We start from the raw sequence: 20646 nt of genomic DNA on the forward strand, positions 1-20646 counted from the left end.
TCACTGACTGTGGGTACTTGACACTGGACTTCTGGCATTTTGGCATTTCCTTCTCCCCAGTCTTCCTCCAGACTCTGGCACCTTGATTTCTGAATGACATGCAGAATTTGCTTTCATCCGAAAAAAGTACTTTGGACCACTGAGCAACAGTCCAGTGCTGCTTCTCTGTAGCCCAGGTCTGGGGAATGCGGCACCTGTAGCCCATTTCCTGCACACACCTGTGCACGGTGGCTCTGGATGTTTCTACTCCACACTCAGTCCACTGCTTCCGCAGGTCCCCCAAGGTCTGGAATCGGCCCTTCTCCACAATCTTCCTCAGGGTCCGGTCACCTCTTCTCGTTGTGCAGCGTTTTCTGCCACACTTTTTCCTTCCCACAGACTTCCCACTGAGGTGCCTTGATACAGCATTCTGGGAACAGCCTATTCGTACAGAAATTTCTTTCTGTGTCTTACCCTCTTGCTTGAGGGTGTCAATAGTGGCCTTCTGGCAGTGAGGTCGGCAGTCTTACCCATGATTGGGGTTTTGAGTGATGAACCAGGCTGGGAGTTTTAAAGGCCCCAGGAATCTTTTGCAGGTGTTTAGAGTTAACTCGTTGATTCAGATGATTAGGTTCATAGCTCGTTTAGAGACCCTTTTAATGATATGCTAATTTTGTGAGATAGGAATTTTGGGTTTTCATGAGCTGTATGCCAAAATTATCCGTATTAAGACAATAAAAGACCTGAAATATTTCAGTTAGTGTGCAATGAATCTAAAATATATGAATGTTAAATTTTCATCATGACATTATGGAAAATAATGAACTTTATCACAATATGCTAATATTTTGAGAAGGACCAGTAAAGTGCTTTGGGGTTTCTGGGGACTTGATAAAGTGCTATACAAGTGCAAGCTATTTACTATTTACAATATGAACTGTGGTGAACAGGGAGCAGGTGAAGGTAAAACTAGAGATGGAGGTTTGCCCTGGAAAGGAATGGAATGAAGTTTAGCTGTGAAAGAGAGTAACCCAAGTTGAACCGTGAGATTACAGGGAACAGAGATAAAGAAGGGGGAGGATTTTAAGTACTTGGGGTCAACAGTCCAGAGCAACGTTGAGTGTGAAAAAGAGGTGAAGAAACGTGTCCAATAGGTTGGAATGAGTGGAGAACAGAAACGTGCACACAACGATGGTGAGACCAGTGATGCTGTATGGTTTACAGACAGGAGATAAAGCTGGAGGCAGCAGATAGCAGAAATTAAGATTTTAAAGTTCTCTTTGGGAGTGACAAGAAGGGATAGGACCAGGAATCAGTACATCAGTGGGGCAGCTCATGTTAGATGTGTTGAAGATAAAGCCAGAGACGCCAGACTGAGATGGTTTGGATGTGTAAAGAGAAGGTGAGTAAATCGGTAAGCCGATGCTGGAACTGCCTAGAGGAAGACCAAAGAGGAGGTTTATGAATGGAGTCAAAGAGGACATGATAATGGGCGAGAGAGAAAATGATGCAGAAGATATAGGGTTAGAGGGGTTTCACTAAAAACCCTGTTTCTGGACGTAAACTGCACACGTCTTCACTTCATGCAGAAGAAAGCGCCACCATTTTTCCTCTGCAGGGCTCACATTCCTGACAGATTTGGGACAAGCCTCACCCCTTCTGTTTGTTTCTCACTCTTTCACCCTAGACATATCTCACTATGAATAAGGAGGTGGACATACCTCACAGGATAACAAAGCAGAAGCTCTGGGTTCTTAAGGCAACAGCTCAAACGTAAAATGCATTTTTCACGCTGTCAAAATGACAACGTGTTTAGCAATTTGAAGAGATAAAGAGGTGATGGGAGAGAAGAAATTGTGAGCACAGGGTCTGATTTTCAATATTATTTTGTTTGTGTCTAGGTTTATCAGTACCTTGAGGCTTCAGCAGATGCAAGATTTTTATACTTAAACCTCTCCGGCAGGTAAAATGTGTTTCAGCTTAAAATGGGACTGTGGCCTTTTGTGCAGAAAACCATTTCAGCTGCCTCCTCCCCTGAGGACTGATTAAATAATTGTTTTCTGTTTTGCAGCAAAACTGATAGAAGTAGAGAAATCTACCATTTATTAAAGTCAATAGATTGTAAGGTAGCACCGTGTAGATGTAACCTTTAACATCTTTACAAAATGATGAGCAGTTTCTGCTTTTTGTGGGTGTGAAAATGTTTGTGGTTTATGCTTACTCAAATCTGTGTATGTTGCAAACTTATGAAGGGATTATAATACAGTTTGTGAGTGTGAGCACTGTGAAATTATTACAAATTTATGGAAAATAAACTTCTGTGGTTTTCTTTCAACTTCCGCTGGGTGGATCTACCCAAGGTGGTCTTCAATCGGTATATCTTCTGATCTTTTTATATGAACAAGTTCCTCAGCTTTTTCAAGCTCTATGGAATTGGCCAGTGTGGTGAAGTGAAATAAACCCGCCCATGAACTTCTGCCTCTCCAGAGATTATCTCCTTGCATAGTACCAGCAGCACACTACGGCTGGAAGGACACCTATCACCTCTGCCTGTGATGTTAGAGGTGCAATGCATGCTGGGAGGTCTAGTCAGTTTGTTTACCTCACAAAATGGACGGTGGCCCAATATACCTCTATATAAGGTACAAGTAGGGATGGGTACCTTTTAACATTTGAACCCATACCTGGTACCAGTTTTCAGTACTATTGTGTGTGTTTATGTAGTAATAAATGCTAATTCATTTAATAATAAAATCTCAAAAAAATTTTGTTTAACATATTCATTTCTGAATATATAAACTTTAATGAATATATCAAATTCAGCTGTTTGTATTATAACATCTCAGTTGTTTCAAACATTTCTTAAACACGACAACCCTTAACTATCTACGCAGTGTTTTTTTTTTTTTTTTTATAATGAACAAATTAACAATTCAGCCATGTTGCTGGCCGCATATGACGAGTCCCTAACGGATGCAGGCTTGTTAACGGCGCTGAATGTGAGTTGTAGCCGTATATCTGAGGCTGACGAAAATTGTGGACTCTTTCAGTCTTGAGAAAAACCTTATGCTTTCTCAGATCAGAAGTATTTCCGCCGCTGGTCTTGCACTTCGCGTCACAAATATTGCAGCGAGCGTAATCTGCATCGCATTTTGAAAAGTGGAGCCATACTTTTGAGCTCCTTCTATCAGCCATGCTTTGTTGACTGTTACCAGTGGCTACTGACATCATTACGTTCTTGTGCAAGCAATGCTGTGTTAATGTCTGGTATGGAAAATCACCCACTCTTCTACTCCCTCAGTGTCACAATGATGCATTTAGGTATGGAAACATGATATTATTTGATTTTTACATGAATCAGTACTCAGTAATACCGATGGAATTCGGTTGGTACCTATAAAAGTACAGAATTCGAAACACATCCCTAGATTCCAGTGATCTGACACTCCCTCAAAGTGTGGGCTCAGGTCAAGAAACAATTCAATCTTTGCAGTTTCTTACTTTGTTGACTCATATTATGTAATCACGTCAATCAAGTCCCTTTTTCATGGGCTCTTCTTTGGCCGGCTCCTCTCCATTTTGCAACCTTTTGGGTTTGCTCGAAGGACCGTCAATAAATCTACGAACCAAACCTGTTTCATTGTGGCATTGTTTTATGTGTTTTCGGTGAAATGTTTGTGCATCTGAACAGCTGTTTTTAAGTGTGATCAGCTGATTTTGGATGGTTTTAAATACAGCGTGCCGCCTGGGTGTAAGTCAGAAAGCTGAAATGGTGTCCTTCGGAAGCGCTTGGAAAGTGGGTTGAGTAGAGCGGAGCTGGGCTAAATTGAGCCAGTGGAAAAATGGCATAACATGTTATTGGTCATCGTATGATAACAAATCCAATCAGATTAATCTTCTCTTTCATTCTCGCAGCAAAGCAAATTATTTCTAGGTCAGTTGCTATCAGAGCGCCAGACTGCATGCCGTTTTTATCTTACCTTGGTACAAAATAGTTGAAACCATTCCCTTTTCTCTTCAAAGGGGAAGTGACATTGATAAATTTGTTTCACTGTTAAAAACAAATTGTTGTCCTTTAACGCTCAGAATTTAGAAGGGTTTTCCATCCCATTTTAAAACTAGGAGTGTCTAGTATTGCATGGCATATTTAACAAGTAAAAATATTTGACATCTCTTAAATTTTTCAATTAATATGTCCTTTTTTAATAAACACAACATGTAATCAGGTCCATGTTAGCACAAAAATAATCAAATTGTTTTGTTTGTGTATTTTTGTTTTTATTTTGTATATTTTTTACAGTTTTTTATCAAACTTCATATCTTTCAGGAAGGTGATAAAAGAAGACACTGGTCGCTGTAACCCAGCTCAAGGAATAGTCTCGAAAAGAAGTGAGACCAATTTGGAGGAAAAGATTTAGTAAAGCCAAGATGAAAATGTCCAGCCCCCAAACCGACTGAGCAGCTGAACTGGAATGATATCTTGATCTATTTTTCCTAATAGTAACCAATTTAGCAATGAGTGGGCATATATAATGGCCAAGAATAAGGATGCACGCTCCCTGACATTTTCCGTCAGTGTGGTTGGCCTCTCTGGGACTGAAAAAGAAAAGGGTAACTGTGGTGTGGGCAAGTCCTGCCTATGCAATCGATATGTGCGCCCAGATGCAGACAATTACTACTCTGAGCACACATCAGTGCTTAGTACAATAGACTTTGGTGGACGTGTTGTCAACAATGACCACTTTCTTTACTGGGGGGAAGTGAACATTAGGGGAGAGGAGGGTTTCGACTGTAAAATCCAAGTCATTGAGCAAACTGAGTTCATTGATGATCAAACATTTCTTCCTCATCGAAGTACAAATCTACAGCCATATACCAAACGAGCTGCAGCAACTAAACTCCAGTCAGCAGAGAAGCTTATGTACATCTGCACAGACCAGCTTGGCTTGGAGCAGGACTTTGACCAAAGGCAGATGCCTGATGGAAAGCTGAACATTGATGGCTTTGTGCTCTGTGTTGATGTTAGCAAGGGTTGCAATAGGAAATTTGATGACCAAATTAAGTTTATTAACAGCCTTTACTCACAAATCGTTAAGTCAAAAAAACCTATTGTTGTTGCTGCTTCAAAGTGTGATGAGTGTGTAGACCAGCATTTGAGGGACCTGCAGATGTTTGTGGCCAGCAAGAAGAACCTGATGCTAATTGAGACATCAGCACGTTTTAATGTCAACATAGAGCACTGCTTCAGTGCCCTTATCCAACAGATTGATAAAACAAGAGGAAAGCCTAAAACTATACCATACCTGGATGCCTATAAAAATCACCGACAGCTTGTTGCTTCAGTAACAGACAGATTTGAGAAATTAATGGTACAAACAGTGAGAGACTATCATATCACATGGAAAACAGTCTTAAGTACTTTGAAGGGTCAACCAGACTATGATGAGTTTATCACATTGGAGGGATCCCGGAAAGCACGCAACATGTTCACAAAGCACATTTCACATCTGAAGCAAGAGCACATTAAACGCAGACGTGAGGAGTACTTGACAACACTTCCAAAAACCCTTAACAATATTTTCTGTAGTCTGGAAGAAGTTGAACACCTGTCATGGCCTGAGGCACAGACTATAATCCGCAACCGGCACGATTTCCCGTGTTGGTTTGTGGTACTGGATCATACACCGTGGGATGAGACAGACCACATTGATAATAGTGATCGCAGAATACCTTTTGACCTCCTCGATACACCTGATGGGGATAGAATTTATTATACCCATGTCCAGCACCTGTTATCTGAGAAAAGAAGGGTAGAGATGAAAGATAGATTTAAGAAGACTCTGGAAAGGGTTCATTTTATCAGTCCAGGGCAACCCTGGGAAGAAGTCATGTGTTTTGTCATGGAAGATGAGGCCTACAAGTACATCACTGAATCTGATCGAAAGGATGTTTACTGTAGGCACCAGCAAGAAATAGTTGAAAAGGCCAAAGAGGATTTTCAGGAAATGTTGTTTGAGCATGCTGAGCTGTTTTATGACCTGGACCTGAATGCAACTCCCAGTTGTGACAAGATGACAGAAATTCACAGTGTACTCAATGAAGAGCCCAGATACAGAGCACTTCAGAAACTTGCCCCAGACAGAGAGTCACTACTCCTTAAACATATTGGGTTTGTCTACCATCCCACTAAGGAGACGTGCTTAAGTGGACAGAACTGCATAGATCTGAAAGTAGAGCAGGTTTTGGCTAATAGGCTGGTGCAGCTTGACCATGGATGCTCAAATCTCCACTATAGCAGTGCCAACATTGATAAGATCAATCTCTGCCTTCTTGGAAAAGATGGTCTTTCACAAGAACTAGCAAATGAGATCCGAGCTCAGTCCACAGATGATGAGTACACACTTGATGGTAAAATTTATGAACTGGAGCTTCTTCCTGTGGATGTCAACTCCACTCTGCTTTTCAGCCACACATGGGTCGCCACATTCAAGCCTCACGGCTGCTTTTGTGTATTTAACTCCATAGAGTCTCTCAACTGCATTGGTGATTGCATTGGTAGGATCAGAGCTGAGATGGCACAGAATCGACGTGATCAGTTCACTCAGCCACTCCCATTTATACTCATTCTTTCAAGTCAGAGAGACAGTGTTTGCAAAAACATACCTATTCTGAGGCACCAAGGCCAACAGCTTGCAAACAAGTTGCAGTGCACCTTTGTTGACATTCCCTCAGGAGCTTTTCTTCGGAAATTCACTGAGTTTCAGATTAAGCAGGGGCTCAGAGCTGTGCTGGAGGGGCTGAAGCATAACTTGGATGTCTTAGCACTGCTACCCTGTATCAAAGACATGGATGAGACTGACCTCAGAATAGTAATGTGTGCTATGTGCTGGGATCCCTTTAGTGTTGACCTCATCCTCTCACCTTTCTTGGAATCACATTGCTGTAGTGCAGGACAGCCAGGCCAAAGCAATACGGTAATTCTGGACAAGATTATTGGGGACAGCCGGAAAAGGATCCAAGTCACTATACTCTCGTACCACTCAGCAATTGGTGTCCGTAAAGATGAACTTGTGCATGGCTATATTCTGGTCTACTCTGCTAAACGCAAAGCGTCAATGGCAACCCTACGGGCATTCTTGGCTGAAGTCCAAGATGTGATCCCTGTCCAGATGGTGGCGATCACAGACAGCCAGGCAGACTTCTTTGAGAATGATGCCATTAAGGAACTGATGACTGAAGGAGAACACATTGCCACAGAGATTGCTGCCAAGTTCACAGCACTCTATTCCCTGTCACAATATCACCGCCAGACAGAGGTTTTTACACCCTTTTTCAACGAAGTGCTAGAGAAAAAGCCAAGCATTGAGAAGGCCTTCCTGCTCGACAGCTCTTCACGCGACTGCACTACTGGAGCCAGTGAAGACGTTTTCTCCACATTGCCCCATAGCCATTTGCCAGCTTACAACACCTACTATCCTGAATCTGATGATGATAATGAGGCTCCCCCACCTTACAGTCCAATAGGTGATGATGTTCAACTTCTTCCTACACCCAGTGAGCGGGCAAAGTACAGGATTGACCTAGAGGGAAATGAGTATCCTGTTCATAGCACAGCTATAGGAGACCATGATCGCAACCACAAAGTGCCTCCACCTGTCCGGCCTAAACCGGTGCTCCCTAGGCCTAATGTGAAAAGGCTGGACCCCAACCTACTTAAAACCATTGAGGCTGGCATGCGAAGCAATCGCAGGATGCCTTGTGGCCCAGTCACACACACCGAAGATGTTGAAGCATCAGACAACTATGCAGAACCTGTTGACACCCTTGTTCGGTCCAGAGGTTTCCACAATGATGACATTTATGTTGTGCCTGAAGACTCTCACAGCCGTCTGGTGAAAATTAAAAACTCCTTTGGTGGACTGCATGGCCTTCATTCAGTAGGAGACGAGGAGAATGGATTTGATCGAAGGTCTCAGGCTATGAGGCGACCTTCTAAATACAAGCATCGTTCTAAAATCCTTTTCAGCAAAACAAAGGCCTATCAAAGACGAATCCACTCTGACAGTGATGGTGAGGAGTTTTGCCCTGCCACACAGAAAAAGAAAAAGGGAAGAGCCCACAGAGGCAGTGAGGAAGACCCACTTCTCTCCCCAGCTGACCCATGGAAGATTGGTATAGATAATCCTGCAATCACCTCTGACCCTGAGCAAGACGATAAGAAGATGAAGAAGAAAAAGACACCAAAGACACCAAAGGACCAGAAAAAGGTGAGTCTTCTCTACTATGCTACACTGGAATGCAAAATTAATAATTGTATTATTATTTTTTTTTTTACTGTCATTTTGGAAACATAAGACATAGAAGAAATGAAAAATAAGCCAAAGGTGAAAAAGGTAAATACCTGGGTGTATGTGATTTTATAACTTTGGGACTCATTTTGCATTACAGCACATATTTCAACAAGCAGCATCCTGCTGATGCCCTACACACATAAATACAACACATAATTGCCCTTGTCCTTCTAGCAATGTCAGATCTGATTATCCCACAGTTGTATGTTCTCCAACATTGGGCTCAGGAAGTTAGTATCTTAAAATAGACATAACATATATTAAAATTTGGAAACATGCCCTAAATTTAGGTAAAACTATGCAGTAGTGTATCAGTGCTAAAACCAGTTCATATTTGAAGTATAGTTCCTCATGGATAAATAAATTTATGGTAAAGATTTGTGGGCTTTTTAAGCATTCACATGCATGGAAATGATCAAACTCAGTAGAACAAATTAGACAATGGCGTGCAAATCATTAGTGAAACACCCTCTGGCAGCACATGGTCTCAAATGCTGGGCATTGTTAGAACAATAATGCTGTTGGATAAACAGAGATGAGAATGAATTACAACAAGAAGGTAATAGAATAGAATAATAGAATAGGTAATAGAAGGTGTTGATTGACTGTCTTGGGCAATTAGAGTCTGAGCAACTGTGGGCATGACACTGTGAAAAGCAGAGGAGAACGGGGAAATTAAAATTACCAGGAGTTCCGTTCTGTGTTTATATTTACCTGGTTTACAATTATTCTATTTTAACATCCAGTATGCAAAACCACAAAGACACATTATTTAGTGTGTAACTATTTATTAAAGTAATATAAAATCAAAATGGAAAGGTACATTAACCAAATCACAAATGCATGCTAAATCTGAAGAATTCCAGTGTGCTGTCTTTTCACCAAGACTAACTTGGCATTTTGTCAATTTCCTCAGGTTAGTCTTCTCTACACTTCTCCCCTTTCCATCAATTTAAAATGAATTCTGTTCTGATATCGCTTCTCTTCCTTCTTCATCTCTAATCTAATGATCTACCATTTTCTATTTCTTTGTCTATCTTTTCATCTCCTCCTACCCGTTTTACTCTTTCCTAAGGTCCTAAATACTATTTTCTATATTGCAATGTTTCTGTGGATACTGTTTATAGCTATATACCATAATAATATTATACACAAGTTCTTCTACAAATACTCTCTTAACCATGTATTTGCATAAAAAAATTTCAGTTTATATAAATTTAAAATCAATTTATATAAATTTAAAATCATATAAAGTATTTTTTGTTTTTGCTGTTGCATAGCTTACCTGCTACTGGTCGTTGTTTTTACATCGTTTTTACAGTGGCTTGTAAAAGTATTCATATCTATTGAACCTTTCCGCATATTGTCACATTACAACCACAAACATAAATATATTTTATTGGAATTTTATGTGAAGACTTGATTTAAAACAATTTTACGAATAAAAAACTGAAAATGCTGTGTGCAAAAGTATTCAGCCCCCTTTGCTCTGAGTGCAACCGATTGCCTTCAGAAGTTGCACGATGATTGCTAATAACTAAATAGAGTCAACCTGTGTGTAATCTAATCTCAGTACAAATACAGCTGCTCTGTGACGGCCTCAGAGGTTGGTTAAGAGAATGTTGGGGAGCAAACAACATCATGAAGTTCAAGGAACACACCAGACAGGTCAGGGATAAAGTTGTGGAGAAGTTTGAAGCAGGCTTGGGCTATAAAAAGATTTCCCAAGCTTTGAACATCTCACGGAGCACTGTTCAATCCATCATCCGGAAATGGAAAGAGTATGGCATGATCTACCAAGACAAGGCGTGAATCTGGACGAACTGCAGAGATCCACAGCTCAGGTGGGGGAATCTATCCAAAGGACAACTACACTGCTCAAAAAAAATAAAGGGAACACTCAAATAACACAAATGACACAAATGAACTTTTACAATGTTTTTAGTGCGGGAATATAACTGTGTAGACGTGAAAAATCTGCTTGATTTATCAGGACATCGCTTAGTTTCAAACGTGCTCCAACGTGTTTGGAGTTTTCCGCTCTCGCCGTAATAACTCCCGGCTTGCCTCGCCAGCCCTACCGGCGGTGGGGCAAGCTAGCCCGGTAGAGATCTGACCGTGCTATCGGCACTGAGCTCCTGCTACCACTCATCACAGTGAACGTTAAACACAAGTGATTTCTAACAGTTTGTGTTAGTATTATTTTAATGTATTGTGTCATTTGTTCATGTACAGGTCCTTCTCAAAATATTAGCATATTGTGATAAAGTTCATTATTTTCCATAATGTCATGATGGAAATTTAACATTCATATATTTTAGATTCATTGCACACTAACTGAAATATTTCAGGTCTTTTATTGTCTTAATACGGATAATTTTGGCATACAGCTCATGAAAACCCAAAATTCCTATCTCACAAAATTAGCATATCATTAAAAGGGTCTCTAAACGAGCTATGAACCTAATCATCTGAATCAAAGAGTTAACTCTAAACACCTGCAAAAGATTCCTGAGGCCTTTAAAACTCCCAGCCTGGTTCATCACTCAAAACCCCAATCATGGGTAAGACTGCCGACCTGACTGCTGTCCAGAAGGCCACTATTGACACCCTCAAGCAAGAGGGTAAGACACAGAAAGAAACTTCTGAACGAATAGGCTGTTCCCAGAGTGCTGTATCAAGGCACCTCAGTGGGAAGTCTTTGGGAGGGAAAAAGTGTGGCAGAAAACGCTGCACAACGAGAAGAGGTGACCGGACCCTGAGGAAGATTGTGGAGAAGGGCCGATTTCAGACCTTGGGGGACCTGCGGAAGCAGTGGACTGAGTCTGGAGTAGAAACATCCAGAGCCACCGTGCACAGGCGCGTGCAGGAAATGGGCTACAGGTGCCGCATTCCCCAGGTCAAGCCACTTTTGAACCAGAAACAGCGGCAGAAGCGCCTGACCTGGGCTACAGAGAAGCAGCACTGGACTGTTGCTCAGTGGTCCAAAGTACTTTTTTCGGATGAAAGCAAATTCTGCATATCATTCGGAAATCAAGGTGCCAGAGTCTGGAGGAAGACTGGGGAGAAGGAAATGCCAGAAGTCCAGTGTCAAGTACCCACAGTCAGATGGTCTGGGGTGCCGTGTCAGCTGCTGGTGTTGGTCCACTGTGTTTTATCAAGGGCAGGGTCAATGCAGCTAGCTATCATGAGATTTTGGAGCACTTCATGCTTCCATCTGCTGAAAAGTTTTATGGAGATGAAGATTTCATTTTTCAGCACGACCTGGCACCTGCTCACATTGCCAAAACCACTGGTAAATGGTTCACTGACCATGGTATCACTGTGCTCGATTGGCCTGCCAACTTTCCTGACCTGAACCCCATAGAGAATCTGTGGGATATTGTGAAGAGAACGTTGAGAGACTCAAGACCCAACACTCTGGATGAGCTAAAGGCCACTATCGAAGCATCCTGGGCCTCCATAAGACCTCAGCAGTGCCACAGGCTGATTGCCTCCATGCCACGCCGCATTGAAGCAGTCATTTCTGCAAAAGGATTGCCAACCAAGTATTGAGTGCATAACTGTACATGATTATTTGAAGGTTGACGTTTTTTGTATTAAAAACACTTTTCTTTTATTGGTCGGATGAAATATGCTAATTTTGTGAGATAGGAATTTTGGGTTTGCATGAGCTGTATGCCAAAATCATCCGTATTAAGACAATAAAAGACCTGAAATATTTCAGTTAGTGTGCAATGAATCTAAAATATATGAATGTTAAATTTTCATCATGACATTATGGAAAATAATGAACTTTATCACAATATGCTAATATTTTGAGAAGGACCTGTAAGTCGATTTGACATTGCAGGTGATATTAAACTTAACCTGAATAAATGGACAATTTTATGTAATCTTACCGTTTCGCTGGAGAGTGTGATTGAGAATAAATAAGCTTTTAAATATTCAATTTTGATGAAGAAATGTTCTATATGTGTTTTTAAAAGTGTATTTATAATTCAGCTAGCATTATAATTCGTGATTCCAGGTACAGCTGAAGAGAAATACACTTTCAAATGCAAGCAAATCTCAATAAAGAAGTGAAAAGTTTGAAAGAGCTTGTTTTAGGCATTTGCATAGGACAATTCTGGAGAAGACGGGCCAACAGGTGTCTTCATGCAGCTAACGACCTCAAACAGGTGCTTCTAATTTAGAATAATAATTGGAGTGGAGGTTGACTTTTTAAAGGCGGACTCACAGGTCTTTGAGGGCCAGAATTTTTGCTGATTGGCAGGTGTTCAAATACTTATTTGCAGCAGTAACACAAATAAATTATTTTAAAAAATCATTGTTTTTTTTTTAGATTATGTCTCTCACAGTGGATGTGCACCTAAGATGAAAGTTTGGAGAACTTGCAAAGTTGCAGGGTGTTCAAATACATATTTTTCTCTCTCTTTATATATATATAGATATATATCTATATATATATATACTGCTCAAAAAAATAAAGGGAACACTCAAATAACACATCCTAGATCTGAATGAATGAAATATTCTCATTGAAAACTTTGTTCTGTACAAAGTTGAAAATGCTGACAACAAAATCCTACAAAAATTATCAATGGAAATCAAATTTATTAACCAATAGAGGCCTGGATTTGGAGTCACACACAAAATTAAAGTGGAAAAACACACTACAGGCTGATCCAACTTTGATGTAATGTCCTTAAAACAAGTCAAAATGAGGCTCAGTATTGTGTGTGGCCTCCACGTGCCTGTATGACCTCCCTACAACGCCTGGGCATGCTCCTGATGAGACGGTGGATGGTCTCCTGAGGGATCTCCTCCCAGACATGGACTAAAGCATCCGCCAACTCCTGGACAGTCTGTGGTGCAAAGTGACGTTGGTGGATGGAGCGAGACACAATGTCCCAGTTGTGCTCAATCGGATTCAGGTCTGGGGAACGGGCGGGCCAGTCCATAGCTTCAGTGTCTTTATCTTGTAGGAACTGCTGACACACTCCAGCCACATGAGGTCTAGCATTGTCCTGCATTAGGAGGAACCCAGGGCCAACCGCACCAGCATATAGTCTCACAAGGGGTCCGAGTATCTCATCTCGGTGCCTAACCGGTCATGCTGAAGGATGTTGCAGGCAGCAGATTGCTCTCCACGGTGTCTCCAGACTCTGTCACGTCTGTCACCTGTGCTCAGTGTGAACCTACTTTCATCTGGGAAGAGCACAGGGCGCCAGTGGCGAATTTGCCAATCCTGGTGTTCTCTGGCAAATGCCAAGCATCCTACACGGTGTTGGGCTGTGAGCACAACCTCCATTTGTGGACGTTGGGCCCTCATATCATCCTCATGGAGTCGGTTTCTAACTGTTTGTGCAGACACATGCACATTTGTGGACTGCTGGAGGTCATTTTGCAGGGCTCTGGCAGTGCTCCTCCTGTTCCTCCTTCCACAAGGGCGGAGGTAGCGGTCCTGCTGCTGGGTTGTTGCCCTCCTACGGCCTCCTCCACATCTCCTGGTGTACTGGCCTGTCTCCTGGTAGCGCCTCCAGGCTCTGGACGCTACGCTGACAGACACAGCAAACCTTCTTGCCACAACTCGCGTTGATGTGCCTTCCTGGATGAGCTGCACTACCTGAGCCACTTGTGTGGGTTGTAGAGTCCATCTCATTCTACCACGAGTGTGAAAGCACCACCAACATTCAAAAGTGACCAAAACATCAGCCTGAAAGCATAGGTACTGAGAAGTGGTCTGTGGTCCCCACCTGCTGAACCACACCTTTATTGAGTGTGTGTTGCTAATTGCCAAAGATTTCCCCCTGTTGTCTATTCCATTTGCACAACAGCATGCGGAATTGATTGTCAATCAGTGTTGCTTCCTAAGTGGACAGTTTGATTTCACAGAACTTTGATTTACTTGGAGTTATATTGTGTTGTTTAAGTGTTCCTATTTTTTTTTTAGCAGTGTATTAGTTGTGCACTGCACAAATGTGGTCTTTATGGAAGAGTGGCAAGAAGAAAGCCATTGTTAAAAGAAAATCATAAGAAGTCCAGTTTGCAGTTTGCCAGAAGCCATGTTGGGGACACAGCAAACATGTGGAAGAAGGTGCTTTGGTCAGACGAGACCAAAATGGAACTTTTTGGCCAAAATTTGAAACACTATGTGTGGCGAAGAACTAACACTGCACATCACTCTGAACACACCATCCCCACTGTCAAATATGGTGGTGGCAACATCATGCTCTAGGGGTGCTTCTTCCAGCAGGACAATGGACCCTAAACATAATGCCAGGGCTACAGTGGAATGACTTAAAACAAAACATATAAATGTGTTTGAATGGCCCAGTCAAAGTCCAGACCTAAACCCAATGGAGAATCTTTGGCAAGATCTGAAAACTGTCGTTCACAAATGCTCTCCATCTTATCTGAGCATGAGCTGTTTTGCAAAGAAGAATGGGCAAAAATTTGATTCACTGGATGTGCAAAGCTGGTAGAGACATACCCTAAAAGACTTGCAGCTGTAATTGCAGTAAAAGTTGGTTCCACAAAGTATTGACTCAGGGGGGGGGGGGCTGAATACCTTTGCCCTTTTCAGTTTTTTATTTGTAAAAAACAGAAAACAAATCATGTATAATTTTGGTTCCACTTCACAATTTTATACCACTTGCGTTGGTCTTTCACATAAGATTCCAATAAAATATATTTATGTTTGTGGTTGTTATGTGACAATATGTGGAAAAGTTCAAGGGGTATGAATACTTACAAGCCACTGTATGTCAGATCCCTTAAGATCTTATATTTTCCATTTGCTGTTCAAATTCCATCATTACCTCTGCATCTGTTGAACTGTTTATTTTTTCAAACTCCTTAAATTGTACCTCCTTTCTAATGAAAGTATTTCTTCTGCTTGTTTATTTTTCTCTTCCTGTTCCTTACCGTCCTGTTTTTCATGTCACTTCTTGTTTTATTTTTTTGTATTTCTTTGTTATTCTTAATTCCTCTCCATCTTCAACTAAAATAGCTTTTGACTTTCTCATCTCCCTTTCACTCATAGCCGAAATCAACCAAGCCCCCAAAGGCACTTTACCCACCCACTCGGAGAACCTGGGAGAGCAACTATTTTGGAGTTCCCCTGCAGAATCTGGTGACTCCTGAGCATCCCGTCCCGCTCTTCATTGAGAAATGTGTTGACTACATAGAACTTACAGGTCAGCCTTTCAAAATTCTTTGGCATCTCTTTAAGATTTGACTTCTTTCTACATGTACAGAGAGAACCTAATGGGTTTCAGTTAAACAAGGTGCATTTCTTTGATATGACTGATGACTTGACACTTTATTAGGAATATTATGCGCAGCAATGTGGAATTGGTTTTGATATTAAATATTACTTAAAGATACTGATTATAGGGTGGCAACAGAGATACAAACAAAAAAGAGCTGTATTCCTGTAAGAACAAATGAGAAATGGCCATTGTGGGAATATGTTTGCGTCATTCATGCTGGAGTGAGTTGTGGTTATTGGATCCTTTTATGATAGTGATCAGCTGCTTGAGTGAAACAAGAGCCCTGTTTACGCCCAATACTAATGTGCTGGTATTAATAAACATACGCAGAGTAAGGTAAATGTAAACTGTCGTAGTTTTTTTCTTAAATAGATTTAACTTTTTATTATTGTTTGAATAGAACATTAGAAATGCAAGCAAGTTAATGTCTCTGGAATATTGTTTGTGTTGTGTGTATTTTTTTTAAATCTTAAATTGACAAAATAATTCATGAGTTAATTTGTTTTTGTAAGGAGGTTATCATCTGTAACCTGTTCTCACTCCTACAGCATGTAGAAAATCCATACGGCAAACTTTTGTCTGTTTGACAAAAGAAGGAAGACAGCGGGCAAAATTCCAAAGTAGAAAGAAGGGGAAGAATGAATGGGTTAGGGTTATTGCACGGTTCTGAAGGAGCTAAAAATAAATATGGTTAACCAGCATTCCAAGAAATTCTTAAAATTGAATGTGTGCAGAAATGAATATACGCGTTTTCATCTTTTCACTTTGATCATGGAAATGAATATTAAAATCATTCATCTTTTACCAGTTCGATGTATTATGCATATTAATATGGACCCGTACTCTTTCCCATGTAATGCTTTTCTAAGCTCTAGGAAGAAAAGATCACAAGAAAGATCAGTTTTTATACTTTTAAAAGTTGGAAAATGAATCTCTGGCAGGACTATGACAGAATATTTAGTTGATGTCCAACATACGCAGAATATTTCATTTTCATATTTTGCCAATGTGCTCAACTCTTTTCATTTCTCTTTTCCATGTAACGAGATACTGTATGTGAATCAAGTGTATGGTTTTGTACCTAAATTAAGAATGTGTAAGAATCGGTATCGAAAGTAGCATTTATATAATTTTTATGTGCAATCTTTTTGTTTGAACACGGTTTACTGCTATATTGTAGAAATTCCATTTAAACGTGTTGAATATGTTGCTAAATGCACAGCTTTGATAAAAAAAAAGTAACCGTTTTGCCTGTTTATGTACCAGTGTTTCATCTGGTGTACTTAGCTTTTTTTTATTTGGTTTCCATTTTGGCCCATTCTTTGGTTTACAAAAAAATGGTCATGAATGATTCACAAAATCCACGGTTCAGTCTTTTTATTGTTTATTTTATTATTTTTTTCAACAGTCCAGAAAAAAAACATTGGCATGTGACAACCTGGTTTAAAAGCTGGCTGTAAAAGCTGTGACAGCCTAGGTGTAAAAGCTGGCTGTGATTTCAAAATGCTTTTCATTAATTAGTCAAAGAACAATCTAAATTGTTTGCCTTAAGTCTTGACAGAACCATAAGTAGTCATTCACTGCCAATTCATAGCTAAACAAGCAAGCTTTTTTAATGCTAAAATGTAGTTTTAATGCCATCTCTAAGACCTTCTTGTGGATGTTCATCACTTTAAGCTTAAACTAATATGTTTGGGCTTTAATGTGTTGCTGAAACTTTACCAGGCTAAAGTGACATGTTACATTCCTAAAAATATTTCTGTTTGGCCCTGATAAAACTGCTCTCTTTTAATTATCTGGTTTCATAACAATTTATGCGGTATCAATCTGCAAGATTATAATGACTCTGGATGTTTTTATTCTAAATTTGCTTTATTTCGATGTATCTAGATTTTTCTAATGCAGTTAGCCATTATGTTTAAAAATGGGGTAGCTAGTTTTTGTTATTTGCTATTATTTCAATGTCTTTCATATCTCGATTAGTCTCTTTTTAGGTGCAGGATTCAAAAAAGGTCAGAGGATTGAATTCATTAAATTGTGAACGCAAGTATTAAATCTAAACCCTAGATATTATTTTCAAAATCTTGTTCTATTACAGTCCTGTGGAAAAAAACTACTCCACATCAGTTTACAAGGCTTAATACAATTGATAAACACAAAAATGAAGGGCATATATCTTATAACCTTAGTTTGTCTTAGCCAGTCTTATAAAGTGAAAGTGACGAAGCAGCCCCGAAAGAAGGTCACAAGGTGTTATACAAACACACATTGTATAATTGTTTCCCTTACACACGCGGCTGCTGAACATACAGTACAGACCAAAGGTTTGGACACACCTTCTCATTCAAATAATTTTCTTTATTTTCATGACTATGAATATTGTAGCTTCACACTGAAGGCATCAAAACTATGAATTAACACATGTGGAATTATATACTGAACAAAAAAGTGTGAAACAACTGAAAATATGTCTTATATTTTAGGTTCTTCAAAGTAGCCACCTTTTGCTTTGATTACTGCTCCGCACACTCTTGGCATTGTGTTTATGAGTTTCAAGAGATAGTCACCTGAAATGGTTTACACTTTAGACCAGTGGAAATCTGTGCTTTGGTCTGATGAGTCCAAGTTTGAGATCTTTGGTTCCAACCACTGTGTCTTTGAAGAAGAGGTGAACGGATGGACTCTACATGCCTGGTTCCCACCATGATGCATGGAGGAGGTGTGATGGTGTGGGGGTGCTTTGCTGGTGACACTGTTGGGGATTTATTCAAAATTGAAGGCATACTGAACCAGCATGGCTACCACAGCATCTTGCAGCGGCATGCTATTCCATCCGTTTTGCGTTTAGTTGGACCATCATTTATTTTTCAACAGGACAATGACTCCAAACACACCTCCAGGCTGTTTAAGGGCTATTTGACCAAGCAGGAGAGTGATGGGGTGCTGCGCCAGATGACCTGGCCTCCACAGTCACCGGACTTGAACCTAATCAAGATGGTTTTGGGTGACCTGAACTGCAGAGTGAAGGCAAAAGGGCCAACAAGTGCAAGCATCTCTGGGAACTGCTTCAAGACTGTTGGAAAACCATTTCAGGTGACTACCTCTTGAAGCTCATCAACAGAATGCCAAGAGTGTGCGGAGCAGTAATCAAAGCAAAAGGTGGCTACTTTGAAGAACCTAAAATATAAGACATATTTTCAGTTGTTTCACACTTTTTTGTTCAGTATATAATTCCACATGTGTTAATTCATAGTTTTGATACCTTCAGTGGGAAGCTACAATATTCATAGTCATGAAAATAAAGAAAACTCTTTGAATGAGAAGGTGTGTCCAAACTTTTAGTCTGTACTGTATATGGAAATGAAAACATCATACATACCATTTGGCTAAATTGTCCCAAAAAGCCTTTTTCCGCCTGGCACATTGCCCACTAAAACAGCTGTATCTTGTCTATTTCGGTATACACTGCACCTATGTTTGATCAGCTTGCTCTTTTCTTAATATAAATGCCACCCATCTGATAGACCAACCACTGGCTTTAGTGTATCTTTCTTTAAGGATATTATGCAACAGTTCAGTATGAATCATATAAATTTTGATCTGTAGTTTCATTTGTGGTTTTCTGTTATTGTCCAGAATGTTTTTGTGTTACATTTGTAAAAACTTGAGATACTTCTGCAGTTTTTTAAGTTTCTTTTTCGGGTCTTTTAGAAATAAAATGCATGCAGTAATTTTATGTTTCTCCCAAAGCATAGAGTAAGCATAGCATATGCTGTATGCTTATCTGAGACCTGATCGATGATCAACTTTGTAGTTGTGTCTTTAGAGCTTAGGCCGCATGTCTTGGAAACTTGGGAGAAGAGAGGGGCTGAGCTGTCCACCGATCACCACCTGGTGGTGAGTTGGATCTGGTGGAAGAGGAGGAAGCTGGACAGACTTGGCAGGCCCAAGCGTATAGTGAGTCTGCTCGGAACCTCTGGAGAAGCCCTCAGCCAGGGGTGTATTCAACTCCCACCTCTGGGAGACCTTTGACCAGATTTCGGGGGAGGCCATGGAGACACACATGTTCTATTGTCGATGCTGCCACCCATAGCTGTGGCCGTAAGGTCTGTCCCCTTACTGTGCCCCAACCTGGTGACAGTAAGGTATACGGTCAAGCAGAAGGGGGAGTCCTTTCGGCTTTTCTTGGCTTGTGGCTTCATAGTCCAAAAGGTACTGTCCCTGACTACCACGCAGTGTTGAAGAGGCGTGTCAGCCACAACAGCTCCACAACATCCAGAGACATTTAGTTTGATACACAGTCAATCATAGGGGGCGCTATAGGCACCAAAAGCTTATATCTGCATAACAGATTGATGGATTGACACGCAACTTGGTACATAAGCTCAAGACCTTGGCCTGAGGACATACTTTTAATATGATTAAGAAGTGGGTGTGGCTTATATGGTATCTCACATTTGACCTTTGAACTGAGTGAATTTGAAACACTTTGTCGGGGAACTCACAGATCATATGCAGAATTGTGCTCCCTAGGTACATAAAAAACGTTCACCACTAGATGACCCTGTTATAAAATACGTTTTGGTGATTATCTCTGACACTGCTGCTTGCAGAGACTAAATCTCTAATCTTGAACTTACTTTGAGTCACTCTAAATCATAAGTTTTGAAAACAAAAATCATAGAGTTATGCTAATTAGCAACAATGTTGCATAATATTTTTGTTAACGTCTCCTTTCGGGCCGAGGCCAATCAAAGCGAAACTGGGCCTGGTGAGACTGCGGATGTGGCCAATAAAACTATTTGAAATGGATTTCAAAAATGTTTTTCAGTTTGTAAGTTAAACACGAACAAACTTTGTTGAAGCAAAAAAAAAGTTTTTTTGGCCCAACTTGAAATTAGATTAAGATGTACGAATAAAGTGTTGTGGTTGAGAAACATTAGGCATATACTTCATATTAAAGATGTTCTTGCTGAATATTTAGAGATTTTTCTGAAAAACTATTTTATGTGAATTTTTCAATTTTGGTCATCATTACT

The 20646-nt window shown here is 40.4% G+C and overlaps 1 protein-coding gene across 1 annotated transcript in view; it reads left to right on the forward strand.

Annotated features, from left to right (window-relative positions):
- Positions 1 to 20646, forward strand: part of arhgap5 (Rho GTPase activating protein 5) — an 84853-nt gene that overhangs the window by 26000 nt on the left and 38207 nt on the right. Inside the window, exons 2-3 of the mRNA XM_047344786.1 lie at positions 4307 to 8246; positions 15379 to 15532. Coding sequence (XP_047200742.1) covers positions 4512 to 8246; positions 15379 to 15532 — 3889 coding nt within the window. The 5' untranslated portion in view covers positions 4307 to 4511. The remainder of the gene's footprint in view (positions 1 to 4306; positions 8247 to 15378; positions 15533 to 20646) is intronic.

This window comes from Girardinichthys multiradiatus, chromosome 19 (assembly GCF_021462225.1).
Source record: "Girardinichthys multiradiatus isolate DD_20200921_A chromosome 19, DD_fGirMul_XY1, whole genome shotgun sequence".
NCBI classification, from domain to species: Eukaryota; Metazoa; Chordata; class Actinopteri; order Cyprinodontiformes; family Goodeidae; genus Girardinichthys; species Girardinichthys multiradiatus.